The sequence below is a fragment of the Clytia hemisphaerica genome, unplaced genomic scaffold, assembly GCF_902728285.1.
Source record: "Clytia hemisphaerica strain Z4C2 unplaced genomic scaffold, Clytia hemisphaerica genome assembly, whole genome shotgun sequence".
NCBI classification, from domain to species: Eukaryota; Metazoa; Cnidaria; class Hydrozoa; order Leptothecata; family Clytiidae; genus Clytia; species Clytia hemisphaerica.
The window spans coordinates 1,523,896-1,545,457 of record NW_027103595.1 but is presented as its reverse complement, the minus strand read 5'-3'; the positions used below and the strand labels follow the sequence as shown (position 1 = coordinate 1,545,457).

General features: G+C 35.8%; 2 protein-coding genes across 2 annotated transcripts in view; one reads left to right on the top strand and one right to left on the bottom strand.

The window, feature by feature from the left end:
• The first annotated feature begins 1,243 nt into the window (after window positions 1-1,243).
• LOC136801656 (mutS protein homolog 5-like) overlaps window positions 1,244-21,562 on the top strand; it is a 63,438-nt gene continuing 43,119 nt past the window's right edge. The window contains exon 1 of the mRNA XM_067058300.1: window positions 1,244-1,370. The gene's annotated coding sequence lies outside the window, so the exon portion shown is untranslated. The remainder of the gene's footprint in view (window positions 1,371-21,562) is intronic.
• LOC136801795 (cilia- and flagella-associated protein 251-like) lies at window positions 10,128-20,228 on the bottom strand. Its single transcript, XM_067058460.1, has 3 exons — window positions 19,923-20,228; window positions 11,072-11,186; window positions 10,128-10,906 (listed from the first exon to the last, which is right to left on the bottom strand). The coding sequence occupies exons 1-3, from the start codon at window positions 20,226-20,228 to the stop codon at window positions 10,128-10,130; spliced, it is 1,200 nt and encodes a 399-aa protein (XP_066914561.1).

Genomic DNA, 21,562 nt, shown 5'->3' with positions numbered 1-21,562 from the left:
AGAGATCAACAGAAGAATGACTGAGCACTTGAAGCATTTCCGGAAACAAGATGCCAACACATAATTATTTATTTATTTATTTATTTTATTTAAGAAACTGAAAAAAGATTTAAAATAGATAGAATAGAATAGAAGAAGAGAATAGAAAGAATAGAATAGAATAGAAAAATGTTATTCAGAAACCAATACATAATCTTGGCACACGTCAACCTGCATCCAATTCATTGACAACTTTAGTTTTTGCTGAACTCTCCTTCTCCCATTCGATTTTATGGCCCTCATTGTTGGAACCTTTTTTGCCTGGATTTATCAACCAGTAGCTTTTTGATTTTCACCAAAAAACTTAAATCAAGACTGTTCGTCAATTAATAAAGTATTACGTATTTCTTCTCTACACACCCAATACTTCAATTTATAGATTTGGTTTAATCTGTTGTTTTTATTGTAATGTTATTGTTGTTTATTATTCATTATGACCATAGTGTCCTCCTGGGTTGGTTCCCCCCACTAAAAATCAAAATTTTTCTCCATTCCCCCCTCTTTTATTTCCCCCACCATATTTCAAAATTTTTCGGTTCCCCCCTCTTTTTTGAATTCCCCCAGCTATTTGAAGATTTTGCGGTTCCCCATATGGTTAACATAAAAATGCCTTAAATCAAGTTTGAAATTTTGGAAAGCTTGAAAAAATAGCCTTGAAAGTGCTGGAAAAATGAAATTGTATTGAAAAGTTGGTTTATCCCAAAAGATTTGCTGATTTTATTGCTTAAACAGGTTTTGCAACAAGATCACCTTGAGATCAGTGAAGTTCCCCCAGTCAAAATCTCCTAAATTTATGGTTTTCCCCCCCTCTTTATTTCCCCCCAGCAAATTTCAAATTTTTCATTTTCCCCCATACTTTAAAAAAAGGGCCAAAATCAGAATCCCCCCCCTTTATAAAGGGGGGGGGGGAGGACACTATGTATGACACATTGTAAACTTCCTTTTACTGTACATAGTATCTTCATTTCATGTCATTTTGAGCTCGAAATCCCTTAGCATTAGGGTTATTTTTCGTTTAGGAGATTTTTCAGTGTACATAGACCTGAAAAAGAGAAGATATATCATCATCATAAAAAATTCAAAATTTATGCCAAATAGAATAACTTGTCTTTCTTCTTCTGTGTAACATTTCTGTATTTTGGTACCATATAATCTTGTGTTGTTGTTTTGCTTTAATGTGTAACTTCTTTTCTTTTTCAGAAAAATAAATGAAAAATCAAAAAGATCTAATTTGATTTTGGAAATTGGGGGTGCATGTTTGCTGCAGTTGGCTAAAATGCTGGATGGTAACGAGAATTCTGCAAATTTACCAATATTTCCTATGTAGAAAGGTATTTTTCATGTTTTATTATGGTTAGCAATGTTTCCGACCTTAATCTTCTGGTGTACATTTCTGGACCAATTTGTCATAAGCATAAGGTTAGATTAAAAACCATAAGCAAAAGCATGATAACTTTATAGTATGTCATTTTCTCAACACTATGAAGATTCCTGTATATTATAGCAAGATCTTCAGGCTTATCCAATTTTTACAAAAGCAGACCTTCTTTATGTGATGGTTATTATTAGCATTATACACTTAGGATTTTTCTCATAAAAATGTTGTATTTCAGGTATTTTCAAGGTTTTCCCAGGAATTTCCTAGAAATTTCCTAGGAAAATCCTAGAACTGAGAGGTTCTCTTTTTTTAATAGAATCTCACACCCTAGAAAATCCCTAGAAATTTCCTAGAAATTGTTTAAATTTTTCAACAACATGGTCCTAGAAATTCCCTAGAAATTTCCTAGTAAATTCCTGGTAAATTTGCTCCCTAAAACTCTAGGGAATCCTGGGAAATTGAGTTTTTATTTCACCAGGAATTTCCTAGGAATTCCCTAGAAATCTCTACCAGGGGGATCTTTGAAATTTTGTCAGCTTGGCACGTTGGTAAATCTATAGTACAAGTGCAATATTTATGACATTATGACACAGCTGAGATTGACTGCATGCAGGATACTATTTGCAGGGAATGTTCAATATGTTAATATGCTCACATTCATTGGGTAACAGATCACTGCTTTTTTCTATGGGTACAAGTTAAACCTGATAACCTTATCCCAGAGAATGTAACTCCGAAATGGTTACAGAAATCCTCAAAAATTAAGATGGAAAGTAAGGTTGGTATTTATATAACATTTTTGGTGGTGCAATATGGTGTAGAAATGATGAAAAGTGAAGTGATAATTTGGAATTTAAAAATTGAATGCTTTTTACGTGGAAACAATATTCTGACAAGCTGACCACTGAAACACATCTTGGTTCTATTTGTGAATGAAAATAACAACATTTTACATTGAGATGACTGGTTTCCTGGGCTTTCGGATGCCTGTCGTTTAGCTGGATTTAACTACCTTTGACTCTAAATGGTAGATGTACGAGGATGTTTTGGGTTTTCACTACTGACAGACTTCCAGGGGGGGGCACTTAGGCAAAATTAAGTACGGGGACATGCCGCTGACCAGGGTCCCTTTTTCAGACTCTTGAGATATCTGATATGGTCCCAAAATTTACTAAAATTTTCAAGATGTAGACAATTTTTAGGGTGGAAATTTAACAATATTTGAATTTTTCGTCTACTTTAAGTCACTTTTGCCAATTTACAGGGTTAAAGTGGGAAAATATTTTGATTTTTTTCGATCAAATCATTTTTCGTTCTGAAAGGGTCCCAAATTTTTAACAAACATTCATATCTCACAGGGTCCACTTTTCAAACTCCAGCGTGGCACGTCCCGGTTATTCGCCAAGGTGCCCCCGGCAGACTTCTACCTTGTAATTTTGTGTTGTTAGTGAAAGTCTTTCAAATCTACAGTTTGAAAATTTATGAAAATTTTGATTGGATTTTTGCCAATTTAAAAAATCTACTTGGATTTGGAAGTAATTTTATGTAGGTACTTTATAATAATAATAATAATGTTTTACAGATTTCCAGGCCACCGTGCATGCACATGGGCCTCTATAAATCGCTCATACATTGGTTTGGAATATTACAAAGATTACTAAACCGATCTTGTTTTACAAAATATTTTTTAAATATAATCCTCCTTGAGGACTTCCTCGCACTCTCCATTTGTAATCACTCTGCGGCATTGCTCGATTTCTCTCGTTTGCTTTACTTCTCCATTCTTTTACTTGGTCTCTTTCCATTATTGTTAAATCGTCTGTGATGCTCATGTTGGCGTACTTGTCGTACTGCTTCAATTCCCTTAAGTTTCTCATAAAATTGTATTTTACATGCCCGCCATTAAATACAACTTTGATTGGTCGTGTACGATTTGATTCTTTACCAATACGGGAGACGTAAGTTGGCTCTGTGTTTATTTTAACGTCGTTTAGGAGTTCGTTTACGAAATCATTTTCATCTCTATTGCCATTCTCTTCCACTCCATGGATGATGATGTTAGCTTCCCTTGATTGCTTTCTCTGTTCTTCCATTTGTTCTTCGACCTTTTCGCTGCGAAGTATTTGTTTCATGCTGGATATATTTAACTCGTCATTGGTTTTCGTGATTTCGGCAAAACTTTTCTTTGAATTTGTTTTCGTTTTGTTATCTATAGGTTTCGCATTCATTGTAGCTTCGATTTTAGTGGTAAGTTTAGTTTCCAGCGCTAAAAATTGAGCTTGAATTGTATCGGCAACATGGTTCCTTTCTTTAACGTATCCCTGACATCTAGCTTGTAATTCTTTAACCGCAACATTCAACTTCCTTTCATTCTCGTTTTTCACCTTGTATAATTGTTATAGCAAAATTAAAGATCAATATGAACAAATACATATAATTTTGTGTTTAGTAAAAATTGTTGCTTTTTTGAAAACATTTTTCTTTTTGGCTTCTACAAAAAAAGTTTGTTTTGATTTGAGTTAATTGAATTTAGTTTAAAAAAAAAATAATAATAAAGCATAAAAAGCACAGAGTTTTGTCTTACTTTTTTATTCCAATCCGCGAGAGTGAGTGCGCTGTTTTTAGTGAGCACTCCGCCGCGGTATAAAAAGCACTCCACCGTTTATTTAGTAAATAGCGCCTCTTGGAACTAGTCGTTGTATTCAGTGAACATATAGAAAAATAGATCCTATTGCAAGTTTAATCTGCAGCGAAATACAACGACGTATTGACCACACCCCGCCCCACAACAACTGACAACAGAACCCTCCAATACAAAAACACAGGTATAATATTTTTTAGCAATTAGTCATAGGTGTTGATAGGTGATGAATAGAGCTTTTCGTCGTTGATCGCATTCATATGGAAGCAGCCATTTTTTATACAAATCATAGATTGCCGAAATAGATTTGCATGGTTTTGCATATATAAATGTAGAAAATGACGTCATTTTTAAAATAATTTATCTTTTTTCAATTTATGATTCACCTGTACCTGCTGATCTGTACCTCAAGCGCTGTTTGGTGGAAATAGGGCTTTCTGTGGTTATATAGATCACAAACTTTTTGATTTTTGGTAATATTCGATTGTGTGTTCGATTGCGTTCGAGTAAAACGTTTGATTGGGATTAAATTAAATTGGATCACTTCTTTAGAGCTTTTTTAGCGTGGACTACCAAGCGCGTAAGTATATACAGTACGATAGGGAATAAAATCGAATACAATTAAGGGCTCTGACCATAGTGAATTCTTCATAATTGCCGTGTTTAAAATGTGTTTTCTGACTGATGTAACCAACAAAACTATGGCATGTTATACATTTTCTGTTAGACAAACTATTCCTGAATATGAAAATTCAAAAATTGCATTAAAAAAATTTGATGAAGAAGAAAATGAAGACTCTTGCGAGGAAGAGTATTTCAACTTTGAAGAGCTTAGTTTCGGCGAAGAAAAAACATTTTGAAAAATTTTTCGCAGTAGATGGTGTATCTTTTACCGAACAATAAAAATTTTTGCGGAAAATTTTTGTAAATGCTTCTTTGTCTCGAAATCTTCAAAATAGTGGTTTTTCATCAATTTTTCATCTGGATTTTGCTCAAAAAACAGTCATAACTTTTGACACATCTTTTTAGAAAAATTTTCCGCAAAATTTAAAATAGTTCAATTCTTTGCGGACAGTGTAAAGAAATTTTGAAACAACAAAGTTATTTACCCATTAAAACTAAGCACTTTTTGTAAAAGAGAGTGATGCAACATATCATTAACATCTTTTTAAAGTTCATAACGTCATTTTTGCAATTAAATTCTTAATTACTCAAGGGATTCGATTAAAAAGCAATTTATAAAGGCAATTCTTTGTTAAAAGTGTTAAGGAACCTGAAATATAACTTTTATGTTCAAATAACAAAATCAATTTTTGGACTATGGTCAGAGCCTTTAAATCAATCGAGTGTAATCGAACATAATCAGTACAATCGAACGGCAAATCCTTGGTGATATTCGATTTCGATTAATATTCTATTGCATTCAATTGATTCGGCGTTCGATTCATTCGATTGACACTGTCTGGCCATAACATGTGAAGGTGGAAATCAATCTACAGTATATCTTATCCACCATTGGTCATTGTTGGAAAAAGTTTTTGATTGTAGCAAGTGGGAGAATGTTAAATAGACCTATTGCTAGTCCGGATGTCCTGTTGAATAATTAAAAACTCTTTTTCAATCACTTGCTTAGATATTCTTGTTTTAATCTTCTTAATGACTTGGTTGCATCGTGTAAAGAACTAAAAGTATATCTTTATTTTGCTTCAATTCTTCTTTTTTGTTTGCCAATTTTTGTAGTGCTGTTTTGGGTTGGATTTTGAAAAAAAAAAATCTCCAAAAATCACTGTGCACTTTCTGTCTAACAGACTTTCCACCACACTGTCTATATTTTATGGTCAAGGCTGCCATTCTAAATTGATTTATCACTGCTGGGGTACCATCTTGAAATTATGCGTGTCATTATGTGCATATATTTATTTGCAGCCATGGGATTCATGCAGGAAAATCTGTCAACAGGGGTTCACCTGATTTCTAGATGAACCAAGCTCTATAATTTTACTTTAGAACTTTGTCTGGCTTAGGTAAAACTTATTTTTTCTAAAATTTTGAGCTTGGATATCCAGGCTAATTCTGATTATGCATTTATTTTTCTTAATCATTGTTTTGAGGCTGGTCTTTTTAAATTATTCAACATCCTGACTAGCAAAAGGTCTATCTTGAATAGACCTTTGTATTCATAGGACACTATGTCCAGGTTAATTAAGGTTACGACCCTGCCAGCACAGCAGCCTCGCTGAAGCACCGGACACAAAATTATTATTATTATTATACAGATTTACAAGCTAGGCTCACGATGGGCCTCTAACCGATCTTCTTTCACATTCTTCTTGTAACAAATTTTTGTGGGTGGTTTTTCATGCATCATTCAGTTTCTCTTTAAACGACTTAATCGATTGTGCGGATACAACTTCTCTTGGTAGTTTATTCCACGTTGGCACACATCTATAGTAAAACGACTTAGTTTGGGGTCCATTGAAGCCGTCATTAGCAAAGGTTGGTAAAAGCTCTTTGGAATGTCTTCGTTTAGGACGTGTACGGCCATAGTATAAGAAAGCCGCGGCTGGAATGATAACATCTGAATTTCTGTTGTTCTATCTCTGTCGTATTTGATGACTATTTGTTGATCAAGAAATAAGTAATGTAGCATCTTTAATGGTAAATTTTATTGGTTTCTCGCTGATACTTACTTCTCAGTGCGTTTTAGATATTAATGATATGCCCTTGATAATACACTTGCATTATAAAACCATTGTAAAGGAAAGATCAACAATAAGAAATTTAAACAAGCACAAAATGGCTTAGCTGAAAGAACTCAAAAATTAATAAAGTGCCTCGAAATGCCTTCACAATATTTCAGTGAAATCTTTTTAGAAATCAATGAAATAGTACATCAAGATAATTCTGTGAAAATATTAAGCCTGCACCTTCAAAATGTATCATTTAAACTGACAGGAAAGTTGTCATCTTGAATATAGTTCTTATGATTTTAATTTTGGCGAAAAACTATCGTTACCACAAAATACCCCTAAAATATGTCCAAAATCAGTTCAAGTGTTATATTGGACACAGATTCAAAGATATCTAGCAATTAAAAAAACTTTTTGTGAAGGAAAATAAGAGAAAAATTTCAAAAACTATCTACCAAAAATAAACTAAAAATATTGATGTTCTTATAAATCTCGGAGACAGAGATAGAACAGCAATTAACTGAAAAGACAATGCAGTACATATTCCAGCCGCGGCTTTCTTATACTATGGTACGGCTGATTAGTTTTGAAGGTATAGTATCTTTGTCGTAAAAGGAAAGATGTTTATAGACCTGCACCATATCACAAAACTGTCTCCGAAATTCGAGGGTTGGTAATCCAAGCCTTTTTAGCCTTTCACTGTACGGGAGGTGTCGATATATTGGGATAAGTTTTGAAGCTCGTCTTTGGACTCTCTCGAGCATGTTAACATTATTGCATAGTTTGGGTGACCAGACTGACTGCGCGTACTCAAGGTGCGGCCTCACAAAGGCGGAGTATAGTGTCGTTATGGTCTTTGGAGTAAGATTATCAAACCCCCTTCTGATAATACCAAGTGTCGAATTCGCTTTGTTTACCTGTTTGGCTATATGTTCTTCAAACATCAGCTCAGCATCCACCAAAACTCCCAAGTCTTTCTCCTCGAAAGCATGCTCCAGTTGATTACCAGCGAGAGAATAAGGATGTGCGTGCTTTATGTTAGCTAGTTTTCCAAGTGTTAAAACATGACATTTATCGGGATGGAACTTTAAGAGCCAAACTTTAGACCATTCATTCAATGTATCTACATCCTTCTGAATGACAAGAGAATCATTGATGGAATTGACCTCTTTGAATGTCTTCGTGTCATCTGCAAAAAGTAATAGGTCGGAAACAACTTTGTCAGGAAGATCGTTTATATACAGCACAAAAAGTAGAGGTCCTAATACACTTCCTTGTGGTATACCGCTGATTACATCGTCTAGCTTTGAGTGAGATTGGTTCACTTTCACTAGTTGCTTTCGTCCCTTGAGAAAAGATGTTATCCAATTTTTGGTTGTTCCAGTGATTCCATATCCTTCTAACTTTTTGCAAAGTCGGCGATGGGGCACGGTATCAAACGCTTTCGCAAAATCGAAATATATGCAGTCGACGACTTTACCTTCCGACATACTTTCACAGCATTTGTCTATATACATCAGTAGTTGAGTGACAGTAGAACGTCTGCTGATGAAGCCGTATTGCTTTTTGGATAGCAACTTTAGGTTTGTAAGGTATCTTGTGATATGCTCTCTTAAGATTGACTCCATTAGTTTAAAAACTACTGATGTTAGACTCACTGGTCTATAGTTGACTGCTAGATTATGAGCACCTTTGTTTTTGTAAATAGGAGTAACGTGGGCAAGTTTCCAATCCTCAGGTAATTCTCTTTCAGTCAAGGTCTTGTTCATTATACGGGAAAGAGGTTCTGCGATCTCGTCTACAAGCTCTTTTAGCATTTTCGGGTGGATTTCATCGGGACCGAGTGATTTATTGGTATCAAGCTCCTTAATTTTCTTAGATAGCATTTCCTTGGTTATGACGATATCGTCAATAATTTCCTCGGTCCTGCTTGGAAAATCAGGGACTTCACCTTCTGGTTCATTAGTGAAAACACTGCAGAACTGTTTTTGGAGAATATTCGCCTTTTCATTATCTTCGTGCCGCAGGGATGATTTATCTTTTGGTGTTTCTAGAAGAGAGGAAACCCCGCTAGCAGATTTCATCTTACTTCGCACGTGTGACCAGAAAACTTTCGGATTGGACTTGGCTTTGTTGCAAATGTTTTGTTCGTAGTTTCGACGAGCTCTTGTCATCATGCGATTCACTATGTTTCTTGTTGTTATGTAGATTTGACGGTTGCGTCTTTTTTCAATGGGGCAAACCGATCTAGCCCATTTCCTGTGTAGTCGTCGTTTTTCACTTACTTCTATCTGTAGGTCTCTTCCTATTGGTATCGATCCTTTTCTTCTCCAACTCTGACGATCAATTTCTTTCAATGGCACATAAATATTCCTAAGCTCCAACAGCTTACTTTTGAATAAATTCCAAGTTTCCCCTTATGGCATTTGATCTATGCCTTCAAGAAACTCTCTAGACCATACACTAGCTTCTTGTTTCATGGTGGCGTAGTCTCCCAGGTTATACGCATAACGTTTTGAGTTTGATTTGCGCTCAGTGTAAGCTGTGAAGTTGAAAGCTAGAACATTATGGTCGCTTCTTCCAAGCGGGCTTAGGTTCTGTAGATCACGAACTTGATTCTTTTCATCTGTAAAGATTAAATCGATGGTCGACGGATCATCAGATCCACGGCATCTTGTCGGCTCATCGACATGTTGGTGTAAGAAAGAATCACGCAGCGCATCCAGAAATTGTTCTTCCTTACTCTCCTCGTTATGGGATGTGATCCAATTCTCCCAATTGATTGTCGGATAGTTAAAATCACCAATGAGGATTTTATGAGAGTACTTCTTGTCCAGGGAGATGGACTTGACAAGAGAATTCAGCTTGGTATTGCTTTCGTCAGACGATCTGGTTTTTGTTGGGCTACGATAAAGACAAGCAAACACCAACAGATCTTTATCTGCAAGACGAACTTCGATAGTGCAAGCTTCTTCAAATTCAACTGTTGAAGACCTGACAATTAAATGCTTGATGGAGTTATGCGATAATATGATGATACCACGTCCCTTGTTAGTGTCAACATTTGTTTGATTAACGAGCGTGTACTCCCCAAATTCGTATTCGTGTAGATGTTTCAGCTGGCCTACTTTCGTTTTCACTTCACATATTGCAATCAGATGAGGTTTTTTTTTCTGTACATGGGCTTGTAATTCAATTAATTTTCCAGATGTAAATTGATCGGCGTTAGCATAGAGAATTCTCATGTCTTTTTGAACTTTGATATTGTTGGTAGATGTGATATTAGCTTGTTGTGTCCTTTGATTTTTTGGTATGTTTTTGGTTTTGCTTCTTACTTCTTTTACGGTTTTTTTTGTTTTTTGTTTTTCTTTTGTTGAATTTATTGTTGATTTGGGCCGTTGGTCTTTACCCTCTTTAGGTGGAAGCCGTTTTTTGATGACCCACGGACTCGCCAGACTTCATCTGTTTCACTTTGATTTCTTTCCTTGGCTTCCTGCAGAAGGTCTTTGAAGTCCTTCCTTTGAGTGGGGGTTAGATCTTCACAAATGCTGACACCTTTGTATTTGGCATTCCCTTTCAAGACATGTAGATTTCCAAATAGGCTTTCTTTTTCTTTTTCGCTCTTAAAGGTAACAAGTATTGGTCTACTCTTGTTGTCAGCTTTAGATCCGAGTCTCATCATATGTTTGGTGTTGATTTTCACACGAAGATTTTCGATAAGTTCTTTCACCCAATCCTCATCCTCCTTGTTAGGATCCTCTGTCGATTCTTTGACACCATGGATTATAATGTTATTCGATCGTCTAGATTTATCCTTCTCCTCCGCTGCTTCCTCTTCGTGTACTTGTTTGACTGCAGTTTTTATGTTGTCATTTGAGGGAGCAGATGTTCCAGCAGAAGCGGCTGCAGCGTACGATTTTTTTTGCTCCTCCTTAATGGTGGACAGTATTTCGGTACGAAAGTCTTCTAACTTCTTTTCGAGCTTATTCTCGACATATTCTACAGTATGGAAGGCTGGATCATCTGATAAATTCTTCTTTAATTGTGAAAGCTCTTCTTTATGTGTTTCTACGATTAGATGATGTTTATTTGTCTTTAGTTTCTTTATCGTATTCTCGTTTTCTTTGATCGTTTCTTTCAGTTTCGATAGTTCTGCCGCTGTTTTTAAAGAAGGTTGAGATCTAGGGATCAAGGCCAGCAAATCCTTTTACACTGACACACAGTTCTGACATACAAAGTTACAATGTATTCTTCGGTCGTCGTTAAAAGCAGTTATCATATACGCTGGTAGCCTCGAACATAGATAGTGAACTAGTCTGTTACATTTTGAACATGCCAGGGTGTCCTCATTCTTGTCATCTGCACATGCGTTGCCGGTACAAAGCAGGTTAGGTGTGTTTCTTTGTCGGTTGGACGTCATTTGTGATGAATCAGGATGCTGGTAGAGTGTTTGATGGTGGAATAGAGTGTATTTTTGAGCGATTTTTATAGATTTTCAGAAAAATTCAGATTTTGTTGAATTTGACTGTCGCTGCAAAAAGACCTCTCCACTCAACTTTAATTGACGTCAAATTTTCTAAATGGCTGGTGTCAACCGAGAAAACTTTGTTTCACTGGACAAGGTACCAGATTTGAATAGACCTTTTTTCAAAGAGGCCTGAATAATTATGTATTCCATCAGAAAAACAATAATAAAACCATGCATAATTATTACAATATGCATGATACAGTAATTATGCATGGCTCTATCATTGTTTTTATGGCTGGACTACATAATTATTCAACAGGACGTCCTCTTTGAAAAAAGGTCTCTGTTGCTGGGAAAAAGGAAAAAGTCTGGTGCTTGTCCAGCTTCAAGAATTTGTGCAACTTAACACTAGACAAACAGCAGACAGTTTTGAGCGGTGTAATCTAATAATACTTTTCAGCATCCAACAGAAGATGAGCAACAGTCTGGTGCATCGGCAGGGTAGATGAAGCTCCAACATCACAACAACAAAACACAAAAGAATAATTTATAAATGAGTTTATTCATTCTTATTGTTGTTTTGATGCTGGAGTCTGGAGTTTTTAATCATATTCAACTTGACATTGCACTCCTGAAGGGGCCATCAACAAATCATTTTCAATTTTTAATGGCATTCGGCTGTTAACGGATAGAGGAAGGTTGACCCCATGCTGCTAAGAAGATTTGTAAAGGTCAATAATGTTTTTTTTCCATAAGCATAACATTGCCTTTCTATAAGCATGCATTTTGATATCCAGGATTTGTAGCCAACAAATCCCACCAAACTTGCGCGGCCTTGAGCGGCTCGCCTGGTTTTTACACAAATGACAGATTGAAACTAAAATTTACCGCTAAATTTCGAAAGGTTGTTTCGAGTGTTGGTAATCGAATCCAGTAACAAAGTGGTACGGATCTGAATGAGAATCTGACGGATGATATTTGAAATTCTAAACTTGAGGTTGCTTTTGCAAGAGGTTTCAAGCAATCAGACTCAAAGCAATCCTGGATTGAATCATTCAAACCAGGTTTTTTTTGGTGCTGATAATCGAAGCCGGTGACAAGTTGTAATACCATGGATATGTTTGTTTTCTTAGGGATTAAGTAAAATAAAAAGGTACCATGAAAAGGAAAATTTTATTGTTCTACGAAAGGGATGCATAAATTATGCGGTGGGGATGACAGGCTGAAACAACGTATTTTGAGATGAAGCTGATTGCTCAGAATGTTTGAAATTTTGAAATTGAAGTTAGTTTTTAATTAAAAGTTTCGAGTAATCAGACTCAAAACCATCCTGAATTGAATCATTCAAACCAGGTCTTTTTTGGTGCTGATGATCGAAACTAGTAAACATGTGGTACGGGTCTGAACATGAAGCTTGATCAGAAAGTTTAAAATCCTAAAATTTTAGTAATGACACGAATGGAAAGATGTATGGCCCTTGTGTGTCCTTACGTGTAATTTTCTGTGACCCTTTTTGAAAGGGATGCATAAATTATGCGGTGGAGATAATGACCTGAAACATCGTATTTTGAAAGTGTTTAAGCTAACCGAAGATGTTTGGAATCCTAGAATTAAAGTAGTGAGATGAATTGAAAAGTTTTATGGTTGTTTTATCCATCGCCTTGAACTTTTTGGCATCCCTGTTGTTTGAAGGGTTACATGAATTCTGCGATTGAAACAATGAGCTGATATACTTTTCCAATGAGTGAATGAATACTTATCGATAGAAAATCAATTGTTTGTTACAATTAAGCTTTGAATTGTTTTATTGCTTTTGTTAGAGGGTTCGAGTAATCAGACTCAAAGCCATCCTGAATTGAATCATTCAAACCAGGTCTTTTTTGGTAATAATAATAATAATAATAATGATATATTTCTGGCATTTCCAAAATTTACATTTGGCTCTTCACCTGAAAATTCTGTATATAATATATGTGCAATGTCTAGAAAAAAATTGTAAAATAACCTGGTAGTATACTGAAGAAAAATTGGGGCCGTATGCGGACAAATTTGGTGCTGATAATCGAAACTAGTTAACAATGTGGTACGGGTATGAACAGAAAGGTGATACAGAGCGTTTGAAACTCCAAGATTAAAGTTGGTTTGTAATTAAAAAGTTTCGTGGCACAAGGTGATACGGATCTCAACTAGAGGCTGGCTCGAGATGATGACCCTTGAACATCGTATTGTGATATGGTTCAGTCAAGGAACTAACTTAGAATGTTTGAAATCCTAAGTTTTAAGTTTTGACACGAATAGAAAGATGTTATGGTTTTTATAACCACTCGTGTAATGTTCATGTAGCCCTGTTCGAAAGGGGTCATCGAAACATCGTATTTTGATATACGATCTAGTCAAGAAGCTAAGATTGAAGTAGTGACACGAACGGAAAGATGTTATGGTTCTTATGTCCTTACGTGTAATTTTCTGTAGCCTTGTTTGAAAAAGGATACATAAATTATGCGGTGAGATAAGGACCTGAAATATCTTATTTTGATACGGTTTAGGCTAACCGAAGATGTTTGGAATCCTAGAATTAAAGTAGTGATATGAATTGAAAAGTTTTATGGTTGTTTTATCCATCGCCTTGAACTTTTTGGCATCCCTGCTGTTTGAAGGGTTACATGAATTCTGCGATGGAAACAATAATCTGATATACTTTTCCAATGAGTGAATGAATACCTTATCGATAGAAAATCTATTTTTTCGTTACAATTAAGCTTTGAATTGTTTTATTGGTTTTGTTAGAGGTTTCGAGTAATCAGACTCAAAACCATCCTGAATTGAATCATTCAAACCAGGTCTTTTTTGGTGCTGATGATCGAAACTAGTGACCATATGGTACGGGTCTGAACATGAAGATGGGTTTGTTAGAGGTTTCGATTAATCAAACTCAAAGTCATCCTGAATTGAATCATTCAAACCTGGTCTTTTTGGTGCTGATGATCGAAACTAGTAACCATGGTAAGGTACGGGACTGAACATGAAGATGGGTTTGTTAGAGGTTTCAAGTAATCAGACTCAAAACCATCCTGAATTGAATCATTCAAACCAGGTCTTTTTTGGTGCTGGTAATCGGAACTAGTAACCATATGGTAAGGTACGGGACTGAACATGAAGATGGGTTTGTTAGAGGTTTCGAGTAATCAGACTCAAAACCATCCTGAATTGAATCATTCAAACCAGGTCTTTTTTGGTGCTGATGATCGAAACTAGTAACCATATGGTACGGATCTGAACATGAAGCTTGATCAGAAAGTTTAAAATCCTAAAATTGAAATAATGACACGAATGTAAAGATGTTATGGCCCTTGTGTGTCCTTACGCGTAATTTTCTGTGACGCTTTTTGAAAGGGATGCATAAATTATGCGGTGGAGATAATGACCTGAAACATCGTATTTTGAAAGTGTTTAAGCTAACCGAAGATGTTTGGAATCCTAAAATTAAAGTAGTGAGATAAATTGAAAAATTTTATGGTTGTTTTATCCATCGCCTTGAACTTTTTGACATCCTTGTTTAAAAGGGATGCAAAAATTCTGCGATGGAAATAATGACAGGATATACCCATCCACTGAGTATAACCTTATCAGTTGAAAATCAATTTTTTGTTACATTTAAACTTTCAATTGTTTAATTGGTTTCGAGTAATTAGACTCAAAGCCATCTTAGATTGAATCATTCAATCCAGATATTTTTGGGTGCTGATAATCGAATCTAGTAACCATATGGTACGAGTATGAACAAGAAGCAGACACAGGGTGTTTGAAATTTTAAGATTAAAGTAGTGACAAGAATGGGAATATGTTATAGTTCTTATATCCCCTCGTGTGATTTCATGTGGACCCTGTTTGAAAAGGGTGCATGAATTATGCGGAGAAAATGATTACCTGAGACGTCTTATTTTGTTAGGATCTGAACAAAAAGCTAACCTAGAATGTTTGAAAATTGAAATAGTGACACTAATGGGAACATGTTGCGGTTCTTATATCCTCTCGTGTAATTTCATGTAGCCCTGTTTGTTGATTTTTCGATAGGTCAATTCTAAATGCAATTTTCGGTTTTGGCAAAAGCAACATAAGTCATGCTTGGGTTCTTTGAAGGCTCTTTTCAGATTCTTATTGAACATTTTTGCTGATAGGACTCGTTTACCAGCACTAGAGACATCGTAAATTGATTCATCCGAATTGCGGTGATTTTGAAGCTGGTAATCGAGTCCAGAACATGTCTGCAAAGAAGTTGCTCCCCTCCTGATAAACCATATGTTTAGGGATTTAAAGACAATGATTCAAAATCGAGTATGGTCCTTTTCTACGGCTCTACGCTAAATTTGTTAATTTGTTTTTTTTTGTCATTTGTCAATTGTAAGATTGTCTGTTCGTCGATTTGTCAGTTTTGGCTTTTTGAATTTGTAATCATTTTTGATGATTTTTAGTTTTTTCGCCGTGATAATTTGTCGATTTGCCACTTTTGTCCTTGTCTCGCTGAGTTGGTGATATGATTTCTTTTTTCGTGATCTGAAGGTTTTTACTTTTGGCTCAACATGCGATTTTTCTCATTTTTTAATTTTTTTTAGATATAGTATACTGGTTGTTTCACCAGTTTTGTCAGGAAGTAGAGGATTTTATGATGGTTGTAGCACCCTGCTCAATTGGTTAAAATACTTTTACTTATTTTCTTATCTTGGAACCGAAAATAACTTTATTTATTTACTATTTCTCCAAAATGAGACACTCACCCCCCTCAAAGAGGATAGGAAGAAAAAGACACACAAATTTTACGAGACAGGTTTCACACTTATTGTAATAGTAATAGTCGGGTCCAAGCCTCTCAAAATAAATACATTTATTTTCCTTACCAAATACTAAATATAATAGAAATATGTTTCTGAACGTACGTAAAACCCCGAAAATTCCACCTATTCGAAATGAAAGAAACGTCCTTGTAAGTGATGTTTCTGAGAAGGCCGATATTTTTAACTCTTTTTTCTCAAACCAATGCTCACTTATCGATACTGGCAGTGTTTTGCCACCTGAACAATTTCTTACTAACTCTAGACTGGATAATCTTGTATTTGAAGAAGAAAAAATCGAGTCTATTATTAATTCTCTGAATGTTAACAAAGCCCATGGGTGGGATAATATTTCTACTCGTATGATCAGAATCTGTGGTAAGTCTCTAGTAAAACCCTTGCTTAGCATATTCAGTCTTTCTATTAACTCTGGCATCTTCCCATCACAGTGGAAGAAAGGTAACGTGGTTCCTGTCTATAAAAAGGGAGACAGGAGCATAGCCAAAAACTACAGACCAGTGTCTCTTCTTCCTGTGTTTGGAAAAATATATGAAAAGTGTATTTACGATACACTTTACAGGTATTTTGAAAACAATAACTTATTTTCTCCTTGTCAGTCTGGTTTTCGGGAGGGGGATTCCTGCATTTCTCAGTTGTTATCCATAACGCATGATATTTATACAGGGTTTGACAAAGATCCTTCTCTAGATACCAGGGGGGTGTTTTTAGATATTTCAAAGGCATTCGATCGGGTGTGGCACGATGGCTTACTCTTTAAACTTAAATCTTATGGGGTGACTGGACCGTTGCTTTCCTTAATTCGCAGCTTTCTTAACGATAGGCATCAGAGAGTTGTGTTGAATGGGAAAACATCTGAGTGGAAGCGAATCAATGCTGGGGTACCTCAAGGCTCGATTCTTGGTCCATTGTTCTTCTTAATTTATATTAATGATCTTCCAAAAAACCTTGAGTCAAAACCGAAGATCTTTGCTGACGATACCTCTTTATTCTCTCTTGTGATTGATCAACTCTTGAGCCTTGATGTACTTAACAGAGATCTCTCCAGGATAACTGACTGGGCTCATCAATGGAAGATGTCTTTTAACCCTGACCCATCTAAGCAAGCCATTGAAGTCTATTTTACCTGTAGACTCACTCCTCCTAATGTTCCAGCAATCTCCTTTAATAATTCTAATATCGCGACCAGTGAGTACCAGAAACATCTTGGTCTAATCTTAGATTCAAAACTTTCTTTTGATCGCCATCTAGACGAGAAGATAAAAAAGGCCAATAAAGGAATTGGTCTTATTAATCGACTTCGCAAGCATGTGCCTAGGAGATCTCTACTAACCATTTATAAATCTTTCATTAGGCCTCATCTTGATTATGGTGATATCGTATATGACCGCCCAGGAAATGCTACCTTTGTGCAGAAGCTTGAATCTATTCAATATAATGCCTGCTTAGCTATAACAGGCTGTTTTCGTGGAACGTCTCAAGAAAAACTATATTCAGAACTTGGTCTTGAAAGTCTTGCTGACAGGCGCTTTGCTAGAAGAATGACATTCTTCTATGGAATTATTAATAATTTAGCCCCTTCGTATTTACGTAACTACCTGCCGGTAAGACTTACAGCACCAGGTGGCCTTAGAACAAGAAATCCTATTTATCCTCTTAATATACGAACTGAGCGTTTCCGTAACACTTTTTTTCCGTACTGCATATCTCAGTGGAATGTTCTGGGAGGTAATATACGAGATCTACCTTCAATTAAAACTTTCAAAAAAGCAATCTATGAATTTTTGAGACCCAAGCAATCTCATGTTTTTGATGTTCCTGACATTCAAGGAGTGATTTTTCTTAATCGACTTCGGGTCGGTTTCAGCCATCTCAACGAGCATAAATTTAGACATGGCTTCCGCGACACTTTAGACCCTTTCTGTGGTTGCCGAACTAACTCTGTTGAAAACACTCAGCACTTTCTTCTGCACTGCTCTATATATTCCCATGCAAGACAATCTTTGTTCGACAAACTTCAGACCCTAGGCATTATTTTTCATCCGCCGCTTAACCCTCCTTTTTTCTGTCGGCTTTTATTATATGGGGATGAAAGTTTGAGTTCAAATCTAAATAAATCTATTCTTTGTTCTGTTGTTGAATTTCTTAACGAAACTGGAAGGTTTAGCGGTGCTTTATTTTAGGCTTTTACCTAACAACTCTAGCTTCCTTCTCCAAGATTTTTTTTTTTCCTTTATTTACTTATTTATTTATTTTTTTACATAGTCTAGTACCTCTGGCGATATAACGTTAGTTCCTAGCGGGGGGAGGGACTATATTTTATGTTTAAGTAATGTTTTGTAATATATGTTCGTAGTGTACACGTGTTTTTGTTTCAATAAAAAAAAAAAAAAAAAAAAAAAAAATAGAAATATTAGCTACTCATCTTTACATAAAAATCAACTTCACACGCTTAAAATACACCCGTTCTTATCCTTTGCATACCATTATACGTTACTTATGTCACATATTTATTATCACAAACACATTCCTTCCATTTACACTTCGATTCTCACAAGGTTATCATCAACTGAAATTTCGACATCCCCCGGACAAAAACTTCCAAACCCCGGTGGTCAAAATTGGGTGCCCAGACTGTCTCTGAAAACTGAGCTGTTTGGAAGAAACCGTAAGGAATTGAAAATTCGAGTTATGCTTCATAGTCAGATACCCTCATCCTCTTCTAACTGTCCACTTACCTTTATTTTATAAAAGTATACACAATGATTTAATAGTTTTTTTTGTCTTGTGCTCCCTCGCACCGTATATGTGCTCCCTCGCACCGTATAATGTACTCCCTCGCACCGTATATGTACTCCTTCACAATTATTTATGTATGATAATATATCATCGTCTACTTAAAATCTACATAAATTGCTAAGGGAAGTAACTAATAGCTAATGGAACTGTGGCGAAGTTGCTAGAGTTTGCAAGAAGTTACTAGTTGAGAGCTTGCCGACGTGTGAATAGCATCACTCAGAACACCCTTTTGAATTGCACGCTTCTGATCTTTAATTTTCGGAACGCAAATTAAAACCAAAATCGACATTTTATCCGAAACCGTAAATAAATTCATTTATTTTCTTATCTTCGAACCGAAAATAACTTTATTTATTTACTATTTCTCCAAAATGAGACACTCACCCCCCCCCCTCAAAAAAGGATAGGAAGAAAAAGACACACACATTTTACGAGACAGGTTTCACACTTATTATAATAGTAATAGTCGGGTCCAAGCCTGTACACTAAGAGCATGTGTGGAAGGGGATCTACCCTGATGATCTAGTAAAATATATACGTAACGTTATCATCAACTATAATCAGATTACATGCGACCTTTGCTTCCTTTGTCTTTGTCCTCCTTCGGTCAGCATATTGCGTTTTCATTCATCTTATCAGATAATTTTCACGTCTGTTATAATCGGAATTAACGCATGGTTTGGCATTGAATCGGCCATTGTTTGACTTGATCTCGAAATTAGGACACATACCAACTCTGTCGTTTTCGATTTGCTCGGCTCGTCCGATTGTTTGCCCCACGACTTTTCTCATCCAATCTCCTGAAAATAAAAGCAACAGGTGTAGCATTGTCTATACGTTGGAAGAATATTTCAAACATTTTCTTTTTGCCCTTCAAAATTAATCATCTCGTTAACTTTAGAATGAGCAAGAGATGGGCTGAATGTTGGCTTTAAGCTGTATCTATGACAGTAACCTACTTCTATCTCCTCTTCCTTCTGACGCCGACCCCTACTCCTTCTTCTTCCGCCCTCGACTTTTTTTTTTTTTTTTTTTTTTTTTTTTTGTCTCTGGTCTCAACTTCTGCCCCTTCTTCATCCCTATCCTCAACTTCTGCCCCTTGTTCATCCCTGTCCTCAACTTCTGCCCCTTGTTCATCCCTGTCCTCAACTTCTGCCCCTTCTTCATCCCTGTCCTCAACTTCTGCCCCTTCTTCATCCCTGTCCTCGACTTCTGCCCCTTGTTCATCCCTGTCCTCAACTTCTGCCCCTTGTTCATCACTGTCCTCGACTTCTGCCCCTTCTTCATCCCTACCCTCGACTTTTGCCCCTTCTTCATCTCTGCCCTCGACTTCTACCCTTCCTGCCTCTTTCAAGAGTATTTGCATTTGAAATAGCTTTAAGATGTGAAATGTTTTTCTGTTTTAAATAATTTTCCGTTATCAAATAAATCAACACTACTATTTCATTTTATTGAATTCACCGTTACTGTACTTTGGTGCGCATTACATGTTATCTAAATTTATTTTCGTATATTTTCTTTAAAGCAACATAAAAAGAATAACATTGAGAAATTGAATTGCCTGAAATTCATTATATCTTTAATACAGTAATCGTTCAATCTGGAACGCATTTTGTCGTTCTACTTATTTGACGTAAGCATCTACTTAGATCCTTGATTTCGTTCCATCTAATCGTTTTTCAAATGATACCATATAATTTTATGATTTACATGTTTGTTTTTTTTTTGTTTTTTTTTTTTTTTATAAGCAAGTGTATGCCCTTATGTTCTTATACGACGTCGGCAAGCTCTCAACTAGTAACTTCTTGCAAACTCTAGCAAAAGTTAATTGAAAAACAAAACCATCCAACACCAATGATGAACAGGGAAGGAACAATATGTAAGGAACAGACAGTGTCAATGATAGAAGAAAGACATCCATACATAAGGAAGACCACAAGGGCAAAAGTTAAGTATATGGGTTTGTTTTGATCTTACAGATCAAATATTACTCTTCGTTTCTAGCTGGGCTTGGATTCATCGAACATGCTAAAACACATTAAGTTTTCTTTCTTTGAGAAGTTTTAAAATGAGATACTGTATTGAAATGTCCTTTTAAAATGGTCATTAGAGAATCAGGTTTAGTTCATTGATGTGTTCTAGAGAAAGATTCACGATCGCATTTTTTACAACATTTTTAAACTTTCGCTTGGAAAATATTTGATTCTACAATTCCCTCTTTCAAAGCATCAAAAACTTTATATTGTTAAATCATACTATGCAAAGTCTCTTTTTCCTTTAAAAAATTGCTCAGTCAGAAAAACAATATACTTATGGCAGTCGCAAAATATTTCTGCATAATGAACAATAATTGCACGGAATAAAACATTAATTTCTGTTCGATTTCTTTTCATGGATTAACGAGGTAGGTAACACCGCAATAACTGTCATTAGTCGAAAGATAATTGTTGATTTAGAAGGTACTGTATACGTTATAAAGGCTGTAGTTTGCAAACAGAGGAGATGTGTGAAGATGTCTTTATTTTTGGTGATAGGTAAGCCGATTTCTCAAGAACTTTGCACTCTCAAAATCCTTTGACATCAAAATTTAATTTGTTAAGCTAGATCTCGTTCTTTTTGTTCACTGTTCTTAAAACTGTACGGTTAGATGTCCCAGACATGTCCACTTTTCAAAATCGAATTATTGTTCGGAATTTTCCT